This window comes from Nelumbo nucifera, chromosome 3, assembly GCF_055504915.1.
Source record: "Nelumbo nucifera cultivar China Antique chromosome 3, China Antique-T2T, whole genome shotgun sequence".
In the NCBI taxonomy this organism is placed as follows: domain Eukaryota; kingdom Viridiplantae; phylum Streptophyta; class Magnoliopsida; order Proteales; family Nelumbonaceae; genus Nelumbo; species Nelumbo nucifera.
The window spans coordinates 18,852,953-18,873,018 of record NC_142651.1 but is presented as its reverse complement, the minus strand read 5'-3'; the positions used below and the strand labels follow the sequence as shown (position 1 = coordinate 18,873,018).

At 39.5% G+C, this 20,066-nt stretch overlaps 1 protein-coding gene across 14 annotated transcripts; it reads right to left on the bottom strand.

Moving 5' to 3' along the window:
- Positions 1-10,901: 10,901 nt before the first annotated feature.
- Positions 10,902-16,538, bottom strand: LOC104599949 (uncharacterized). 14 transcript variants are annotated; one of them, XM_088901259.1, is made up of 7 exons: positions 15,480-16,368; positions 14,898-14,971; positions 14,547-14,804; positions 13,435-13,518; positions 12,309-13,114; positions 11,359-11,777; positions 10,902-11,284 (listed from the first exon to the last, which is right to left on the bottom strand). In XM_088901259.1, exons 4-7 carry the CDS (start codon positions 13,496-13,498, stop codon positions 11,176-11,178), a joined length of 1,398 nt encoding a protein of 465 aa, XP_088757385.1. In that variant the 5' UTR covers positions 13,499-13,518; positions 14,547-14,804; positions 14,898-14,971; positions 15,480-16,368; the 3' UTR covers positions 10,902-11,175. The 14 variants fall into 14 exon arrangements, with proteins under 14 accessions (XP_088757385.1, XP_088757386.1, XP_088757387.1 ...); XM_088901260.1 differs by having other exon boundaries at positions 14,898-14,968; XM_088901261.1 differs by lacking the exon at positions 14,547-14,804.
- Between the last annotated feature and the right edge of the window lie 3,528 nt (positions 16,539-20,066).

The window sequence follows — 20,066 nt, the reverse complement described above, 5'->3', positions numbered from 1 at the left end:
GAACTGCGCCCAAATCTTGATTGACCTGGCATGAGGTTCCGATACCATGTGCGAGCTACTCCTTTGAATGTGGTGGAGAAAGCTACGCACATGCAGGACTCGTCAGCCCCAGCTAGGTGCATCTGGGATTGGAAGAAGTCCACGTGATCATTAAGATCAAAGGACCCGTCATACTTATCCAGGGGAGGCATCTTGAAATCCTTGGGCATCGGGGTCGCCAAGAGCTCGAAAGACAGAGGGGACGACCCGGAGAGCAGAGGAGCGGTCTTTGTGGCTACCGAGCTCGCCTCCTCTTTACCTTTCACCTGTTCCTGTTGGTTCGGTCTTGCGAGCTGGCTGTTCTAAACTGAAGTTCGGCGTGCCTTGTGACGCCTTCGCTGTTGCTTCTTCATGGGCTCTGCATTGGTAGTGCTAACCTCGGTATGATCTGGTACTATTTTTCCGCGAGGTAGCTCTTGGTTCATTGTGGGATGTTGGGGCTGGCTATCGCGGATGGAAGGACCTTGCCTTGAGTTCGCGGCCAGAACCCTGAACCGGTTACTTGCGAGCGATCCGCCTTCTTCATGCGAATGCCGAGGAAGAATGGCCCTGTTGGGCTGAGTGTCCTCGGACCTGTTTCCGATGTTGCCTTGTGAAGCAGGTGGGGTGATTTGTCCGTCTTTCCTGCCACGAGGTGAGACTTGGCTCCCGAGATGAAGTGGGACTTGGGAAGTCTCCTCGCCTCGGTGGGGAGATCGAGAGATGTTTTTCACGCGAGGTCGGTTCTGCTGAGTTGCTGGGTGTCGGGGTGGAACCGACTGCTGGCTTTACGGTAGAACACATGCTGCTGGTATTGCTGGAACTGCTGCTGGTAGTACTGGTAGAACACATGCTGCTGGTATTGCTGGAACTACTGGATCTGCTGCATTTGGACCAGAATGGCCCGCACGCAGTGTACCAAGTCGTCGAACTGGGATTGCCCGATTCCGGGGGAAACCACAAATAGTTCAGCGAAGGTTGCGCCCACCACTGGAGAGAGCGGGGCATTCACCTGTGTAACGTTTTGTGGCAAGGTCAGTGTTGGGACCCTAGCCGCAGTAAGCGGAATGGTGAACTGACCAATGCACACTGATGGAAATTGAGGTTGCCCCTAATGAAGGGTGATTTGGCCCAACCTAATATATATATTTTTTCTTCTATTGAGGACGATGCATTTTTTATTATTTGCATTTATTTCATATATATTTTTATTACTTCTTTATAAAAAACTATAAGTCGAGATTATCGACTCTATGTCGTTTGGCTTCCGTTTTTGGCGGAGGTCGCTGGTACATGTTTGATCTTGACCGTGTTGTTAAGACAGAGTGTGTGCAAATCTGGCCATTTTCTGAATTTTTAATTGTAGGACATTTTTCCACATTGTATCAAATTCTTCTTAAGAGATCATGGCGTGGATTAATGTGTTTAGTTTTTGTATGTGTTTGTTTACAAATTCATCTTGGGTATTCATGATCAGAACGTTTTTGAATGCAACAAACATATCCACATTCAAACAGATCCCATATTGCAAATTCTGGATTCCATCAAGTTGCATATTTCCATTTTATGGATTTGACCAAAATCAGACTTTGATCTTTTAACCTTTAAAAATTCAATTAAAATTAATACTCCACACAGTACTACTCGAGCTAATTTTACTGTTTGGATTTTTGTTAATTAGATATATGCATAATCAGATTGAACTGAGGCTTTCAGTGAATCTGCTCATTAAGATATATGTTTGGTTTAATTGGGTTGGATCCATATTATCATCTAATCCATTGGCAGCCCTACTTGCACCAGCAATAGACTGAGTTACATTGAATAAATTGAAAAGTCGTGGAGCCTTCTCACTGAAGACTCTTGATGGAGAATCAGTTTTTTTATGCAAATTTTTGTTGTACTGCTTTAAGTTTGCAAATTATAACTTAAAATACAATAAACTGCAGAAATGCTTATATTAATATATAGTCACATTTTTCTCAGTTTTGTCTCCCCAGTTGATTATTCTAGATCTGCCGGAGAGGGAATAAAAGCTTTTTCCTTTTTTTTTTTTTTTTATCCGTTGTGCTCATGACATATGTTGCCTAAATTTGTATGCATATGAATTGCATTTGCGGGTGAACTTGGTTGAATGGGTTTAAAGGGAAGGTAGCAAGTCATCGTGCAGAAGAAGTGATAGACCCTTTGATTAAAATTCAGCCCTCACCGAGAGCACTGAAGAGGATAATGTTGGTTTGTCTTCGTTGCATTGATCTAGATGTTAACAAGTGGCCAAAAATGGGGCAAGTTGTACGCATGCTGGAAGCAGATCAGTTTCCCTTTGTGCTGTAAGCCCAATTCCCCCAAACAATTTGTCTCTTTATATTATATGTATTGTGATATGTGAAGTGGTATTTGTTGTTTTTTGATATTTGGTAAAGTTTTTAGAAGCACTATTCTTAATTATAATTGAATATCTACTAAAAATGGATGGATTTCAAAGAAAATGTAGGGAAATGAAGAGAAGGGGGCAGGTTAAACGCAAAATTTGGAAATGGAAAAAAGGCCCACTCGTGGTTCACTTTATCTATTTATTATTTTAAAAATAAAGCGAACCTTAATGCTGTGTTTGATTTGAAAGAAAAGGCAGGGAAAGCAAGGGAAAGGTTGGGAAACTTAAACACAACCTAATAGAAGAGATGAAAGAAGTTTGATCAAAAGAAGCCCACCTATGGTCCACCTGACCTCAAATGTAGACTTAAATAGATTTCTGTCAAGGTGTGAACTATTAACCACCATCCTAAGGATCTCTAATATTAGTGCTAGATTTCCATTCCTTCTATTTTTGACATATTTTCTAAACCCAAGAGGCATTTTTTATCAATTAAACATTTGTTTTCTTTCTTCCTTTTGTCTAAACCCAATCTATTAGTATGTGCTTGCATTCAGATTGTTTAGAGAATTAATACTCTAGATATTCAATGTCTGGCACGTGGCAACGATAGGGTGCCATGTGGCAAACCCACACACACTAGTGCCTTTGTTTAGGGGTTTGGAAATTGTCTCATTGGGGGGAAAGTATGAACCGGTGCTAAAAAAGGTCAAAAGAGAATGCATGCTTTCTGTGAGAAAACAAACAACCCTCTATTGATAAATAACCACATTTCTCCATCTATTCAAACCTTATGTTTTTGAATCCAACTATCATAAGAAGTAACTAGAACAAATTTGTGACTAGGGTATTTCTAACACAATTCCAAAACGAAATTTGGAAATTCTTTCATGTTTTCTTTTTTCACTTTTTTACCTTTTGTTCCACACAGTCTACCCACTAACTTATTAACTATTGGTTTTCCTCTTATGTTACAGTATAAAAGAAGCTTCCAACTATCCATGACACTATTAATATTGTTCTTTTTTTGTGTTTTCCAAGGTACAACTTGGTCAAGGTTTTATTTATTTATTTATTTTTAAATTAAAGTTGTGCAAGCTATTCCACTTCCAAGATCAATTCTGTTTTCTTTTGAACTTGATGGTGCTTCCATCAACCAAAAAAAAAAAGCTTGATGGAACTTCCTGTTCCACTTATGGATGGAAAACACCCATAGTACTAACTTATAGGTCTGTTCACACAAATCTGATTTAAGAAAGCTCTTCAAATTTCAGGCATCAAATAAAAGTTGGAATTAGATAAAAAAGAAAGTACCCATGACATAATTATAAAATATGGTCAAATTATGAAATAATTGAATAAAAACATATGTGCACATTCCTAGAACATCTGCAACAGTTATTTGGGTATCTGATACAATAACTATGGCTAATAGATTTACACTGATGGCTTATTAGGGAGCCTTTGGTAACTGCCCAAAGCTCCACTTATTGGTTTCTATTGGCTGTAAGCCTGTCACCATTCTACTACCTGCTGCTTCAAAATAAGTGGTCTCTACCCTCAGCTGCTGCCTCAAGCCTCAACAGAAGTTGAGGTGAGATCTCTCCTTACCAGAATTTGTATTGCAAAGAGACTTCATCCATCTTCGTTGACCATATAAGGTGACTTGGCAGATGTAATCAGATGGAGCATTAATAGAAGATGGGTTAACTGGGACTGTGGTTGGGATGGTCTTTATATGATAACAGCTCACAAAGGAGATTTTTTTTTTGAAGGAAGGTAAAATTATCTATAATGCATGTACAACCTTCTTTTTGCTGTATAATACAATATATTAGTTATCTTATCAAAAGAAAAACCTTACATAACTCCCAAACTTTTTCCAGTGTAAGGCCTGTTCCATAAAGTTGTATGAAATTTCTCTTTTTTCCTTGAAGGAACTTCTCTCTGCAACAGATGTAATTTTTTTGGCTTAGGTTTACTGATTATCTTCCTTAAACAGGATATAGGTGTTTAGATTTCAAAGATACTGATTGTGTTTTCTTTTCTTTTTGTAGTCTGATGTAAATACAGTATGCTTTGCGGATGAAAGTGACCATATCATATATTTGTAAGGTAATTTTGTTGTGGAATTATTTCCCTGAGTTGGTATATGGGTTCATAGCTTTTGGTTGTTTGGGCAAAACATATAGGGGCATGCCTATATGTTCTTCGTGGGTGTATGCATTTTTTCTTTGGTTTCTTTCAATGTCAATTTGTTTTTGAGTTGATTTTTAATAGGATGGTGGTTTGTCGAGGGTGATGGTTATTCGATGCTTTTATTTTTGTTCATCTGGAGCATTTATTCTTCATATCATCATCCTAACAACTTCCATATGGAATTCTGCTGTGGACTTTATCTTTGATTATTTTTGTCTTTCTCATCACCAAACATCTACAGCTCTTGTATATATATTGATGTAAAAGAGATTAAGTAATTCTATTAGCTAATTTCTGGCTCTGTGCTTATTTGGTGAAAGAACTGAGATATAGTTTATTACACCATCAGGTGTGGGACAGGCGTTGCTTTATTGCAAATGGACGTCCAGTTGGGGTTCTGGTGGGGAATTTAGAAGGCATTATGTTTATTGACAGTAGGGAAGATGGCCGTTGCTTAATCTCAAATGGCACATAAATAATTTAAACATTTTTTTTTTTACAGATAGGTACCATAAACTTTCAAAGTAACTATTGGACATTGACATCTTGCTCAATCGATTACTATGAATGTCATATGATAACAAATTATTTCAGGTGCCTGGAAAGACTGCTCAGGAATGTTTTGATAAATTCCACTCCGACCTTGTTATGTATACAAAAAAGCTTTTGGTTTTCTTCAGAAGTGTCGCAGTAGATCATCATTGGCCAGCTGCATTGCATGGAGGTTAGAAGAATGGTTGCATCTACTTCTGCTGCAAAAGGCATTGGTCCTGAAAGTGATAGAAAGGAAAGGATTGCCGTGCACAGAAAGTGGACATGCTTAAAGCAGCAAGGAGGAATGCTCTTTCTTCTGATGCAAGAGATGTGATTAAACAATTACAACATCTAGATGCCCATGATTTGAGCAATTACGATCACTTTGATGATGAAAATGGGGAAGCCGATGAAGATGATGATTAAACTTTACAATTGTATTGTTTCATTGCATATGAGAGATATTTTGAGATAATGGCTTTGTAATCGGGGGCACAATGCCTCTGGTATAAGCACCTAATTTGTCACCTGTTGACCTTGTATTCTGCAACAAGTCAACAAGATGCTTCTTTTTAGCTTTTACTTATGGTTGGGCGAAGCGATACTAATTTGGTACCACAGATGATTTGGAATTAGCTGCAATTTTTATGAAGACCACAAACCTTGCAATTAATCCATTTCATGACGAGAGCAAATTCTTAATTGGCTTGGGTTGAATTGAATTTAGATATCCTACCAATAGGGAAAATCTATGATGCGGAAAAGATATGGTATGGGAAGAGTTTTGACCAATCAAAACCCACTCATGAATTTCGATAAATAACACCTAATTGGCTACCCCATTTATGATTCCAATTGACTGGTCAGAAGTTTTTCAGATATCATATCTTTTCCATATCGTAGTCGAACCCTTATTATAATGAGAGGCCATAGCTGGTTTTTTTCATTAGGCTGCATTTGGAAACAATGCAAATATGTAGAGTGTAAAACGGTTCATATAAATTGTAAAGTTGGGTTAGTTTTGCACTGACAAATTTACCTTCTTACCAAATATACTTTTAGCTAATGGATACACACATGAATTCGAATAAAGCATATGCCTTTTTTTTATCAAAAGCCCACTTGAATTACTTCTTTTTTATTGATGTACTTTTACATCATATTATCAATGTAAATATGCATTCGAAAATGTGTTTTCTGTCATTTGTCAATGCATAAAGTGAACCAGAGTGCAAATTTACCCTGAATCGAGATTTACACTCCATTTGCATCATTCCCAAACGCCGCCTTAGAGTGTTTGTTGTCGGAAAGTGGTAGAATAACAAAAATTAACATTTTGTGGAATGGGGTAAAATATTTAAAGAAGTGCAAAATATAAGATAAGTATCTATACTATTATAAAAAGTATGAATGAGATGTAACCGTTTCTGGTCACGTACCATTTTTTGTGATGTATAAATTTTTTGGCTAAGTACCTCGTTATTTGACCTGGTGGTGACGTGCCTTGGTGATGAGCTACTTGGTGGCGAACTGTCCGGTGGCGAGCTCCCTGGTGGAGGGCTACTTGGTGACGAACTGCCTGGTGGCGAACTCCCTGGTGGCGAACTGCCTGGTGGTGAACTCCCTGGTGGCGAACTGCCTGGTGGCGAGCTGCCTGGTGGTGAGCTCCTTGGTGGCGAACTGCCTGGTGGCGAGCTGCCTGGTGGCGAACTCCCTAGTGGCGAACTGCCTGGTGGCGAGCTGCCTGGTGGCGAGCTGCCTGGTGGCGAACTACCTGGTGGCGAACTGCCTGGTGGCGAGCTGCCTGGTGGCGAACTGCCTGGTGGCGAGCTGCCTGGTGGCGAACTGCCTGGTGGCAAGCTCCCTGGTGGACTCATCATTTGACCGGCTCCTAGACAGTCTACAACTCAGAGGATGGTGGAGCTCCCTGGTTCAGCGCAACTCGACTACCCTCTGCATGAGGTGATTTCCTCTCCTTTGTAGGCGGCAGGAGCTGAGGGACCTGCGAGAACTGAATCAGAGGACCCGGGGGTATTTTCCCGACGGGGACTCTCCGATGCCTAAGTTAGCATTTTGATAACAGAGAGCTTGGAGTGAAATGAGAGCTTGGAGAGAAATGAGAGAGCTAGAGGGCAGGGGTTACCATCCCTTTTCCCCCCTGTGGCTTTGGGGGTCGGAGTCCTTATATAGTGGTGTCCTCGCGGGTTAGGTGGGTGAAAAGCCTTCAAACAGTAAGACTCGTCATATCCCATCAGAACTGGGGTACGGTGATGAACTCCTCGAGGTTGTCAGGCTGGCGCTTGTGTCAGGCGGCCAGGTCAGCGTCTGGGTCAGGTTGTCAGGTCAGCGCCTGTGTCAGTCGGCGGATCGATGTCTGGGCCAGGTTGTCAGGTCGGCGCCTGTGTCAGTTGGTGGGTCGGTGTTCGGGCGAGGTTGCCAGGTCGGCGCCTGTGTCAATTGGCGGGTCGGTGTCTGGGCCAGGTTGTCAGGCAGAAGATCTTCCTGCGATACGCCAAACTACTCTTCTGTACCAAGCTACCCTACAAGTGGCGAGAACCCTGGGGGAGCTATGCCGAGCTGCCTGGCTCCTTGGTGGCGAGCTCCTTGGAGAGCTGCCTAGCTCCTTGGCGAGCTCTTTGGTGAGCTACCGAGCTCCTTGGTGAGCTACCGAGCTCACGGGGTATGCCGTTAATGGTTCTCGGTGGGCGTCTTATAGGTTGCCAAGTCGGCCAGGTCGGATCATGTGCCAGGCTGATCCGGCCAGGTCGCGCACAGGCCGCGCCAGGCCGCGTGCAGGTCGCGCCAGGCCAGCCAGACCGGTGCCCGGGTGGGACACCAACTTGGTAAGTTGTTTGCCTAGGTGTTTGCCTGGTTGTCACGAGGTGCCACGTGTCGCAATTTCACTGGAGGATCCAGATTTTGTAGTCTGCATCTGATTAATAGTAAAAACAAAAAATAAAAAAAAAAATACATGCCTATAAAAAATTTTAGATACATCATTTCTACAATTATCATCATCTAGATTTACCAGTGTAAAGCAAGTGCACACTTACTAGTAAAGTGAAAAACAAGAAAAATGAAATCTCAACCTAGAATAATTAATAGCATTATTTTTTTTTCCACCTAATTTTCCACTAGTCTCTGAAATCCTGAATTCCTCAACAGGTATTCAACTTTGTTGATCAATGTTACAACGTAGCTTTGTTTGGAAAGCATTGTTGACCTTTAAAGGGCAAGAGCAAGGTTCTAAATATCAATATTAGGGGTGTTCACGGGTCGGGTTGGGTCGGTTTCTTGGGATTTTCCCAACCGACCCAACCTGGTCGGGTTAGCTAAGGTGGGAACCGAAACCGACCCACTGACAGGCCAAACCGACCTGGTCGGTTTGAGTTGGGTTGGGTCGGTTTGGGTCGGTTTTGGTTTTGCTCCTGTACAAAGCCAAATAAAATCTGAATTAGTTGATAATTTGATATTCGAGAGTCCAAGATAAATCTAAATTTAATTCAGGTAAAGAATAAAATCAATAAATTCTTCATGTAAAAACAAGTGTCAATAATGGGCCTTCTAGAGTAAAAAACTAGGTAAATATAGGTAGGTAAATCAATAAAATAAAAATTTAGAAACCTTCTAAATTCTAATCTAGGTAAAAAACTAAAAAAGGACACCTAATTGAATTCTAATTGTTATAATTACCTAATGGGCCTTCTAGAGTTCTAGTTCTAGTAGAAGTCTAAAAGTAGAAGACTATTAGGAATTAGGAAACTACTCAAACTAGGAAGTAGGAACTACCAAACTAGTAGAATACTAGTTCGGTTCGGGTCGGGTTGGTTTCGGTTTTCATGCAAGAAAACCGAAACCGACCCGAGATTTCAGTTTATGTATGTGCCCAACCCAAAACCGACCGGTACGGATGAAAACCCGGCCGACTCGGGTTGGGTCGGGTTGGGTCGGTTTGGCCGGTAGGGGCATATCAAGCAGTATCAATCTTTTTTTTTTTTTTACTTTTTTTTTCAAAACCGGTTCAGGGGGCCGATTTAAGGCTCCTCCACCCCCTGAACCGGTCATAGCCCCGATACACCCTCTATAGGGGCATATCGGGGTGCTCCCGATATGATACGTATCGGTCGACACGGGCTGATACGTGTCAATACTTTGAACCTTGGGCAAGAGGTTATGCATTATATTAAATAACAAACTTGTTACAAAAATATGTTATAAAGAGGGGTTCGACTATGATATGGAAAAGATATAATATCTGAAAAACTTGTGACCAGTCAATTGGAATCATAAACGAGGTAGCCACTTAGGTGTTATTTATCGAAATTTCATATTTTTTCATAGAATATACCACACACTTAGAGTAGTTGTATATAGATAAGATATCAATTTAAAGTAAGCACAGGTCCCATCCGCTAGTTTAATAACAAAGTTTGAAGGTTGTATCTACCTTCATTTCTTCAATTTTGAAGGTTGTAGCTAGGGGTGTAACTTGGACAGGCTTGAGTTAAACATGTCTTCAATTTGAAAGGGCGTGGGCACGATGAGGCGGAAAACCTTCAAATTAGGTATTCAAGTTGTACCCTTAAGGCCTTAAGAGCATTGCCCATATCAGCCTTGAGGAAGTTTACACTGTGGGCTCCACCTCACAGTGCTGTTTCCTGGCCAGCATTCATGAATCTGGTGATGTTTAGGCCACGTAGGCCCAGCAAGAAGATCAGCTGATTTTAAGGCCCAGTAGGTAGGAAGGATGGACGGGGCCCAAGTTGATTACCCCAAATATACATTACCACAATATACTTTCAGTAGGAAAGCCTGAAGCTGTGTGCCCAAGGTTCAAAATATTGTTATGTATCAGCCCATATCATATAGTGGCCTTCTCGATATGCCCCTACAGGGGGTGTTTTGGGTCAGACCATGGTACAGAGGGTAAACTGACCCCTCTGAACCAGATTCGAAAAAATAAAAAAACACAAAAAAAGCACCGATGCCTATATCGATACTTAGAACCTTGTGTACGCTTCAGGCTTCAGCCCTCCCAAACGAGCACCTAATTGCAAGCAACCCTGACGGAGCATGGTTATCATGCATTGTTCATGAATTCTAACCCATGCGAATTATTTGGTTTGGTTGGCTACTTCAGAGCTATCAACTAACACTCTGACTATATTCGAACTTGGCCAATGTCCACACGAGTTCAAAACCATCACAACTGCTAACTCGACAAGTCCGCTTCCATTCCCTCACCTGTCAGCTACGAATCCAAATACTGATTGCTCCTACGTGTGACTATAACGACCCTTTGCCGTTTTTCTTGCAGTTTCAAAAGCCCAGTCAGTACTTGCACTGCTGGCTCTACTGGCTCCTATAATACGGAAATCAATTATTGATCATGCATGAAAGCTTAACGGTCCATTTGATTCATACTAAGAATTGGAATCGGAATAGGAATTGAAATCAGTTGGAACGGTATTTCATTTTCAAGGGAGAGGTTAGGAAATGGCCATTCCCTTAAATGGGAATGGGATTTTGATTCTACCCAACCGAACAGTTGGAATTAGAATGATCCAGTTTTAACTAGACAGGCCCTAAATTATTTCAGTTTAACTGCACTAAGCTATAATTAGGAATGAAGCATCTAAAAATTGAAATTATTTGACAACTTTCCCTCAACTTTATATCAAAACAAAAACAGCCTAAAGATCTCTTCTTTGGACTTGGACGATTGTGTATTATATCAAACTATAAGTCCTGATAATAATTGGGCATATCGTTATCATGCTGTAAGCCTGTAATTGAAGATTTCTGGATGAAAAATTAATTTCAGGGTATAGATGATGATTATACAAACAATAACATTAATAATTTTGCTTACATCTCAACTTGCATTCCACAAACTAATGACCAAAAGCATGCTACTTTGGACCCACCGCAGAACACGCACCAACCATGGGCTAGGAGAAATATTTATGAGATATGCCATACTGAAAATATAATATTTTGATGATGTATAGCTAAGCCTAACCAACGTTGGCAACCTGTAGCAGTCAGACTCAGAATCTACAGCAGAGAAGATTCATCCTCCAACCTCGATGTTTGTGGAAATTTCTCCGATTTGCTTTAGCCATTTTTACTGGGCTACTATTCCACTCCGAATGCAATCTGTAAATGCAATAGCCAATTCAGACTGACCTGTAGGTGTTTTTGTGTTTGTGTGTGTTGTGTAAGAGACTTACATGGGGAATGCAAAAGAACGGGTGCTGGTTGTGCTGCTATCTGACCGAAGAGAAATGCTACCCGAATATGGTACTGGTCCTGAGTAAGTTATGGATCCTGACATGGGACCCGCTGCAGAGAAACTCGATTCTCCATGACCATGTTGAATACAAAGACTTCTGCTTGAACCTGTTAGGCTATCTACGGTTCCGTCCTCAAGCCTGGACATGCTAAGTAAAATGTGAAGGGGTTGCGGAGAGTCTGCTTTTGTTGAGGTCTCCTCTCTAGTAGTTGGTTTTGAAGGGTGAAAACTCATGATGGTACTTCCATTCTCCACCTTATTATTGAAAGGAACTTTGTTGGCAGGGTTGCTGTCATCAGATTCTTCCGTAGGGGATGATATTCCATATTTTTCTGCAGGAGCTTCTTTACTTGAATCCTGTGATATAAGCTCATTAGAAGTAAGTCAAGAAAATAAAGGTAAAAGAGGATTTATTTCCATAAAATACGCTGGGAATTCAGATAGCAATTTCTAGTAAGATGATGTAAGTGTAAGAGTTCCATCCTGAAGATGTCTAATAGAATGTCAGATAGAAATACAGTCTGAGATTTCACCCACCATGGATGGTTTGAAGCTACAATTAAATGTATCGTCCGATCAATCCATGCTCTAATCTCTTCAAATTGCAGAGTCCAAACAAGGGTACTCGGATTTTTTATCAGATCAGAAGATGTGAAATACCCTCCCTCATTTCCCAACCTCCCAAAAAAAGGAATCTGCACAACTAGTATATGTTTTGGCCTCAAATCCTAGACTAAACAAAGTATTCCTTGGAAAAATGTTACATTACCACCATTCTGAGCTGACAAAAACAAAGCAAAGGCCTCTTAAAAATATTTACAATTTAACAAAATAACAAATCCAGCCATGAAAATTTTATAATGCAAGCATAATGACCAATAGTAATACCTGATTCGATTGTTGTTGATCTTTATTGCTGCCAAAATTTGATGGCTTGATGTAGGAGTCTTCTGTATCCAACTTTCCCAGAGGCACACTTCCAGGGATGACCTCATCCGTGCTGTTATGTGCAGTCTTATCTTCTTCATCCACATATTCATCTTTCTGATGTAAAACTTCAGAATTACATTGGTTCAGAATATCTTTATTGCAATAACTTTCTACCAAAGATTTCATCTCATTTAAACTAGGTAATACCGAGTCTTTTTCTTTGGTCAAATCACTATTTACATCCAAGCCAGTGTGTGGGAAGCAGGACTTGTAATCCACCTCATCATTTTCTGTCAAAATCTTGTCCAGGGAAGGCACTCCCTCATCAATGCAGATGTCCTTGACAACACGATAAGGATCCTCTTTGAAACCAACAGTCAGGTCTGGCAGTTCACACTCCATTACAACCTTATCAGTATAAAAACCAGTTACTTTCTCAGACAGTTTAGTTTCACCAGAAGGAAGGACATACATAGGGGCTGAATCTCCAGTCTCATTCTCTTTGCCATTTATTAAGTTATCCGTGCGCACAAAATCATGCAACCCCTTTACATTCCTGAGAGACTCTCCAGTGTGCTTCTCCATTGGTAATGGAACTGTGCCCACCTCACAGTTTTGGCATTTAAATTCAGATGAGATTCTGCGTTTGTCTTCCTTCACAATCTTGTTATTCATTTTCCATTGTCCAGCCTCCACAGCATCATCAAAATATTGGGGGTCAGGCTTAAGAACTGGATTTGAATGGCCAAAAAAGGGCTTACTATCTGCAGTTACATTTAAACCTTCAGTACCAAAGGTAATGCAATCAACTTTAAGGTAGAGGACTGCTTTGTGATTTGCAGTCAAGCACTCTAGTCATGAGGTGACTAGTACTCCTCCATACAAGAGAGATCCAGAGACCAGCCAATTACAATTTGCATGGTATAAAAAGATTTTTATTGAAGTATGGGCTTAGGTAAAATAAGAAGGAAAATCTTTCATGATCATCATCCTCATTGTTATCATTATTGTTAAAATTGCATGACTAGAGTCTTTCACAACTCATGAAGGCAAGGTAAGAGGATTACCAAGTTTCATGGCTTACATATGTTGGGGAAGAAAATAAAAGTCAAAAAGCTGCTGTTTCCCTCAGCATTTTGAGCAATCATACACTGCTCCAACAGATAACCTGGTAAGATAATCAGTTAATCAGTAACCAATTTCATATTTCCTCCACTTAACAATTTTAATCACCAGAGGAGTAAATAATTAAATAAGAGAGAGCAATTTTTTCTTCAGGTTCTTATGAATCAGAACTTCCATTAAACCAAGAAGTAAATAACACAATCATGATGAAGCAATATCAATTCAAGGAAACTATGGGTAAAACTCATAAGGTGGAATTAAATGCAAATCCAAGAACTGATTAAATTGGGTAAAAACAACTCAATATTGTTATCAGAAATTAATATCATTTCTAAACAGACAATTAGAATAGTTTCAATAAAAACATGGATAATGCCCCTCAACTAAGGAAAAGAGAACAGGGGAAGAAAGAAACACCAACACACGATTTCTCATAAAAAAGAAATTAAGATTTATAACACGGAGTATTACCAATAGCCTTGTGAGCTCAATCCTAAGTTTCAAGTCAAATACAACTGCTGAACTCAATTTTAAAATATAAAACATGAAATAAATAATGTTGCTTAAAGTTCTGGAATGAATAACTCAAACAAAATTAAAGCAGTATTCTGATACAACGGCAAACCCATGATTTGTAACAGAGGGTAAAATCAAATATCTCCGTTGGTTCAATCCAGATTTCAGTTCAAATACAACCACCCAAATAGTAGCTAATAAAATAAAATAACATCGGTTAACTTTTAATCAACAAAAAGTCAAGGACAAACCCGAAAAGTAAAAAGTACTCGGTTAAAACAAAGAAAGCAACAAGAAAGAGGAAAGAAAACCATATTAAACTCGGAACAGTAATGCACGGACATTGGAAGACCACCAAACAGAAACAGTCTCTGGAGCAAAAAAGAATCTATAAAAGGAAGAGTGTTTGATGTCTCGTCATTGGGATCATAGTGGCCGGTAATGATTTTTAGTTCAAACTACAGGTAGTTAAAGCATTAAACACATAAACGATCACTAATCTATGTACAAATCCCTCTGGTTAAATAATACCCTGAAGTTTCTGTAATTCTTTACCTAAAATGCGTAAATTTGTAAGACGCTTGGAACCTTCAACAATCAATAATTCAACTAAGAATTCAGAATCAAACAGGATCTCCCAATACAATTATTCTCCTCAGTCCTCAAGTCAGCTACCTCTGGTTAGATCAAACCAATTCAAAGACTATGGTTCCAGGTTTCTACCCACACCGCCACACGTAAAATTTGGAAATGGGTCCTTTCAAATTTCGTCGAGACTACTAAAAAAATCCAAAACGACCAAAGCTGAAGGATCTGAATTAGATCCAAAAGAAACTTTCACGATCATCAGAAACAACAAAATAATGAACTGAAGAGAAAACAAAAAAAAGGGGGGAAAGAGCCTACCTTTTGATCAGTCGGAAAAACAGTACTTTTTCTGATTATCTCTTATCGCTTCAGAACAGTTAACCCATTACCTTCTTTGCAGAAGAAAAATTAATAGTAGTGAGACACAGAAGACAGAACAAATTAGATAGAGAAGACACAACCAACTTCTCAGATCAAATACAGTCTCGATTCAGGCCGAGAAGATCAAACAAGCCGATCAAAGAAAAACCAAAGCCAAATTTTATTTCAAAAACTATAAGGAGAAAGGTATCGCAAAACACTTTATCTCCTTTTCCAAAAGAAGAGGCATCACCATCGAATTAATGCAAGAATACCAAAAAAATACACACCAGCCGGCTATTCAGAGAGAGAGAGAGAGAGAGTTTTAATCTAACCCTAAGAGACTATAAAGTCAAACAGCTCAAAGTATTTATTTTTACGAGCAGCTCGTCTAGGTCCAGAAGGTCCTAATAAAAGGGCAGGTTTTGGCATTAAATATCGCGACAGAAAATAAATAACCAAAACGTCTCTTTGCCAACATTTACTGGTCTTCCCTACGAATGTTTAGTTTAGCATCTCTTCCTCATTTCCTGTACTGACCTGCAAACTTTCTATTTCTGTCTGCTACCGGAGATAAGATTTCACCTCTTTATCCTATATTCTTCCTCCCCCCGGTCCGTCTGCTCCACAAACCAGCTTCCGTCTACTTTCCGGCGACTTCAATGCAGTGCACACCGCATAGGAGCTCTGCTTTTGCGCTAGATCGCTTCATTACTCGGGACCCATAACAATCCGATCGACAAACAAGTAGATTTGTGTTTGAGCTTCGGATACGTTTTACAGTATATAGATTTTGGTGACAAAGGTGGTGCTTCGCTAATATGAGATTTTTCCCTTCTTCCCCTCACTTTCTCTCTTAAAAAAATAGAAACAAAAAAGACCACGAAATTTAGGTCGGAGATCTTATGATTCGTATCGGATCTCTAACCAGCTCCTCGATTTCAGCGACTCTGTAGTAGTCTGTAGGACTTTCTCCTTCCCGTCCTACATCACCTATTTAAAATCCTTCGAAGCTTCTTGACGGTTCACATACAGCCGCGTCAAGGCGCTTAAACCGAAATGGTAATATCGTTAAAACCAGAAACGGTTTTTCGTCGGATATCTGAATACAGCCAAAAAATCAGACGATGATAAAACTGGAATTTGACTTGCCGCTGGTAAGAAGTGAACAACGGTCGAAGTTCGAATAAGGTTACCGGCAAACTCGTTAATCACTCGACGGAAAACAGACGGGGAAAAGTCTGAGAAAAAGTTTCGGTGGACGTGGATCGAGCATTAGCAAGCTCTCGTATTTGCTAATGGCTGGTATCCCTCGCTCTCATCATGACGAAATAGTTGGGGTTGGCCAGTTGGCCATTAACAGTTTATTACTTTATTACTCTTCTCTCTCTCTCATATTAATCTTTTGTGGGATTTCATCCGCTTCACTCCATTTTCTACTTTTTCTTTTTTCTAATCTGAAAAAGAAAAATGAGAATGATCAATCAGCCCAGATCAGGATTTTATAGCTTCAAAGTAGAAGGGGAATGCATCTTGACCGTGAATTGATGTCAAATTTACAAGAGGGATAACAGTAAAGGGGGTGGAATTCAGAATTCTGCATCGGATGTATTCATACTTTTCCGTAAAATAATCTTACATCTCCCTGATTTTCACGTGGCAATCGGATGCAGACTCCTCTGCACTGCATGTCAGTGACGTAAGTTTGGAGCTTAAAGGTGGGGAAATGGAGTGTGGGCCATAAAATGCGTGTTCACAGTTTTGGCCCGTCTGATTGTTGTATTGGAAGGCCAATGTCTCTACATCATAATTGGTTGGGAAGATATGAGCAAATCCGATGTAATCCGGGTAGTTTAGTGTTTTAGGTCCACCTCCACCTCCAATTCCACCTTATAGTTGAAGCTTGGTCCATCACTCCATCTAGCACTCTGACCATGATCAATCACTTTGGGCCCACCAATAATCCATTACCATATAGAAAGGGAAGTACTACGTTATGAATATCCCACCGTTACACGATGTTCTCTATTTCACTTTTTCATCAGCATTTGACTTCGATGGGTTTTTTTGTTGATAAAGTTTGTGACTTGTTAAGAGTGCAGGTGCCGTAGTCAGAAGACTCAGAATATGTAGATGGGTTTCGGGTCCAATACGTTATTGTCACCAAAACCAAAAGTGATGACCCGGATTTAAACCCATGGAGCAGACATCCCGGTGCCTCGTTCATGACTCAGGATCCCAGTTGAGTGTTTTCGGCCCGACATTTCGGTTCTGGGTCCCGTTGAACAGGGAAAAATGTCTACTGGGAGTAGGGCAAGCAGTAGTGCAAGACCACTCGCCAAGTCGAGACATAAAGCTATAAAGGTGCAGTTTACGTTTAGGGCTCCCAACTCGTTGCTGGGTCAGGTTTGAAACCATGATCCATGAATGACCATTGACACTAGTTGAGTGGCATTTGCCCATCTGAGATGGTGGTCTGGACGTGAGGCCAGGCAAATATGCAATATTGTGATTAATTATAATAAAGTAATAATGTATTTGCAATGGGGAAATTTTAGGCAGCGCAATGGGCATTTTAATCCTTGCATAATACCATTATTCCCGTTTGAGGACCATGATTGTATTGGATTGGGTCAACAAAGATCCTCGGCAGCTTAACCTGAGAGAATAATTACCAAGCATGCGGTGTGAGTGTGAGTTATTACGGACGACGATAATTAGGTAGGGTAGGGGTCCCCTTCCCACAACCTTAGCATTTAAAATTCTGGGACCCGTACTCAGTAGGCCAACGGTTTAACTCAACTTCACGTATAAGCAAGAAGATATTAGTTTATTCTTTTTAAAAAATATCCCTAAACCCAACTTCACGAGAAAATGGCCAAAAGTAGATAGGCCCCAACTCCCAAGCTTGAAGCTCCTCCTCCTCATCGTCTACAATCTACACGTTGGCTTGGCGAGTACAGTGGGCTTGAAGTGGTTAGGGAGTTCACTCAAAAAGCGTGGATACTACCTAACGACCGAATCTTAATTCGAGTGTTTTTTTTTTTTTAAAATCTCATAGTTGTATTTCGTTGCTTCAGCTACCTAATGTTAATAGGGGCCCCCTCTGGATACTAATTGAAGCAATTGTAATAGTCGGTTACAACGGGCAGGGATTGGCCAAATTTGGTTCGGATTTGCCATTTTTTTTTTATCGTAGCAATTTCCAGGATTGATGTATATGGCATTATAATTAGAGGCCCAAAAAGGCTCGTTGTGTCTTCCTCGTTGCCTTCTATCCTTGAACCAAGTTTCGATGGTTGACATTACTTGATAAGCACTTTAATAAATCGTGTTGCCTAAAATTGATGTGGACTAAGGAACCGAAGCTGCGCGTGGCTAATCCGGACAAACAAGGGTGGTCCAATCCTGATTCAATACAAGTTTAAAATTGAAATAGAAATGGTTCATTCTAATTTCAAGTGTAAAATCTCATTTCTGGTGGAACGACATTATCCTATACGAGAGAAAATGGTCATTCTTTTCCTCTTTTTTGGGATGAAAATCTTTCTAATTAATTATTAGTGATTATTCTAATTCCGATTCTCATCCAAACCAAACAAGTGGAGGAAAATTATGAATCAAATGAACCCTTGATTTTGAAAAAATCAGAATCAGTTGAAAATCTATGATACAGAAAAGACATAATACCGAAAAAGGCTTTGACTAATTATAACCCCCTATAAATTTTGATTAAAATCCACTGATTAATTCTTACTTTTATGATACCCGGTTGATTGGTTATAAATTTTTCTAATATCATATATTTCCGGTTCAGGTGCACTAACCACTGAAGAAAAAACCACGCTGTGGAAGGACTTCGTGTTGGTTGTATAGTCAATTTTTGGGTTTAGTTAGTTTCTTACATTTGTTTCCATTTTCTTCAGTTTTCTCTTTTTTATTTTTCAGAAAGAACAAATCAAATTTGCTATCAAAAGGAAAAAAACGAACCACTTTTGAGTTTTGAAAGCTTTTTCCTTCTAAAATTTCAGACACTCATCAGGTAATGTAGCATTACCTCATTTATGATGATGATGCACTCAAATGGTGCTTGTCAAGTGTCCTAATACACCTCACTAACCAGAACGTGGCGACCTTTGAGTCGGAAGCTGCTAATAATTTATCCAGACGTGGATGATAAGTAAGATCGTTAGCTTGTTCTTATTCTTCCTCCAAAGTGGCAAAGTGGTAGCTCATTTGTTCACTCCTTCATTAATCCAAGGAGCTGATTGGCCATGAACAATGAACATCCGTGACTCCCTGAGAAAAGTGTGCTGTTGTTGGCTCACAAATGTACACGGAATTTTGCTTCTTCCCTCGATTCCATGGAATTCTATTACCAAAAAAAAACAAATCCATGGAATTCAAAATGTTGACTTCTAAATCCGTGGGTCCAATAATTGCATAAATAAGTAAAGGGATCTAAGTCACAATTTTTTTTTTTTGTTTTTTAAATTGCCACTTAACAAAAAAAGTAAAAGAAAAACTTCTTAATTTGTGTTTTTTTTTTTTTTTTTGAAAACAAAAAGTTGATTTTGTTTAAAAAACTGATACATGACATGACTTCAAAGAATGACTTTAAAAATAAATATATATATATATATATATATATATATATATATAAATTAAAAATTATATGATTTATGGAAACATGATATTAGATATTCAGATGAAAACATGTTCTTTAAACTATAGATTTAGCCATTTAGACTCAAATTGAGAAGAAAACAAATACAAATATGTGCAGAACAAATATATAAGGTTTGAAACTACTGATTACAAGGTTCAGTTTGATTACAGTGCAAAACAAGGTTTAAAAATACAGAAGGCATGTTTTCCACTGTACATTTTTATATTTATATTCTTTTCAAATTGAGCCTAAAAATAAATTTCTAGAAAAAAAAAAGTACTATAACCAAAAACATTTTTGCGTTTTTGTTTAAAAGTAATTCGCATTGAAGAATACCCCTGAAAGTATAAATACTAATCTCAATATAAGTGACACGTTTTGAGATGGGAGAGACTAAGAGAGGACGTCCGGAGAGAGATGGGGCTGAGAATTTCAAAGGAGGAGAAAACAGTGGAACT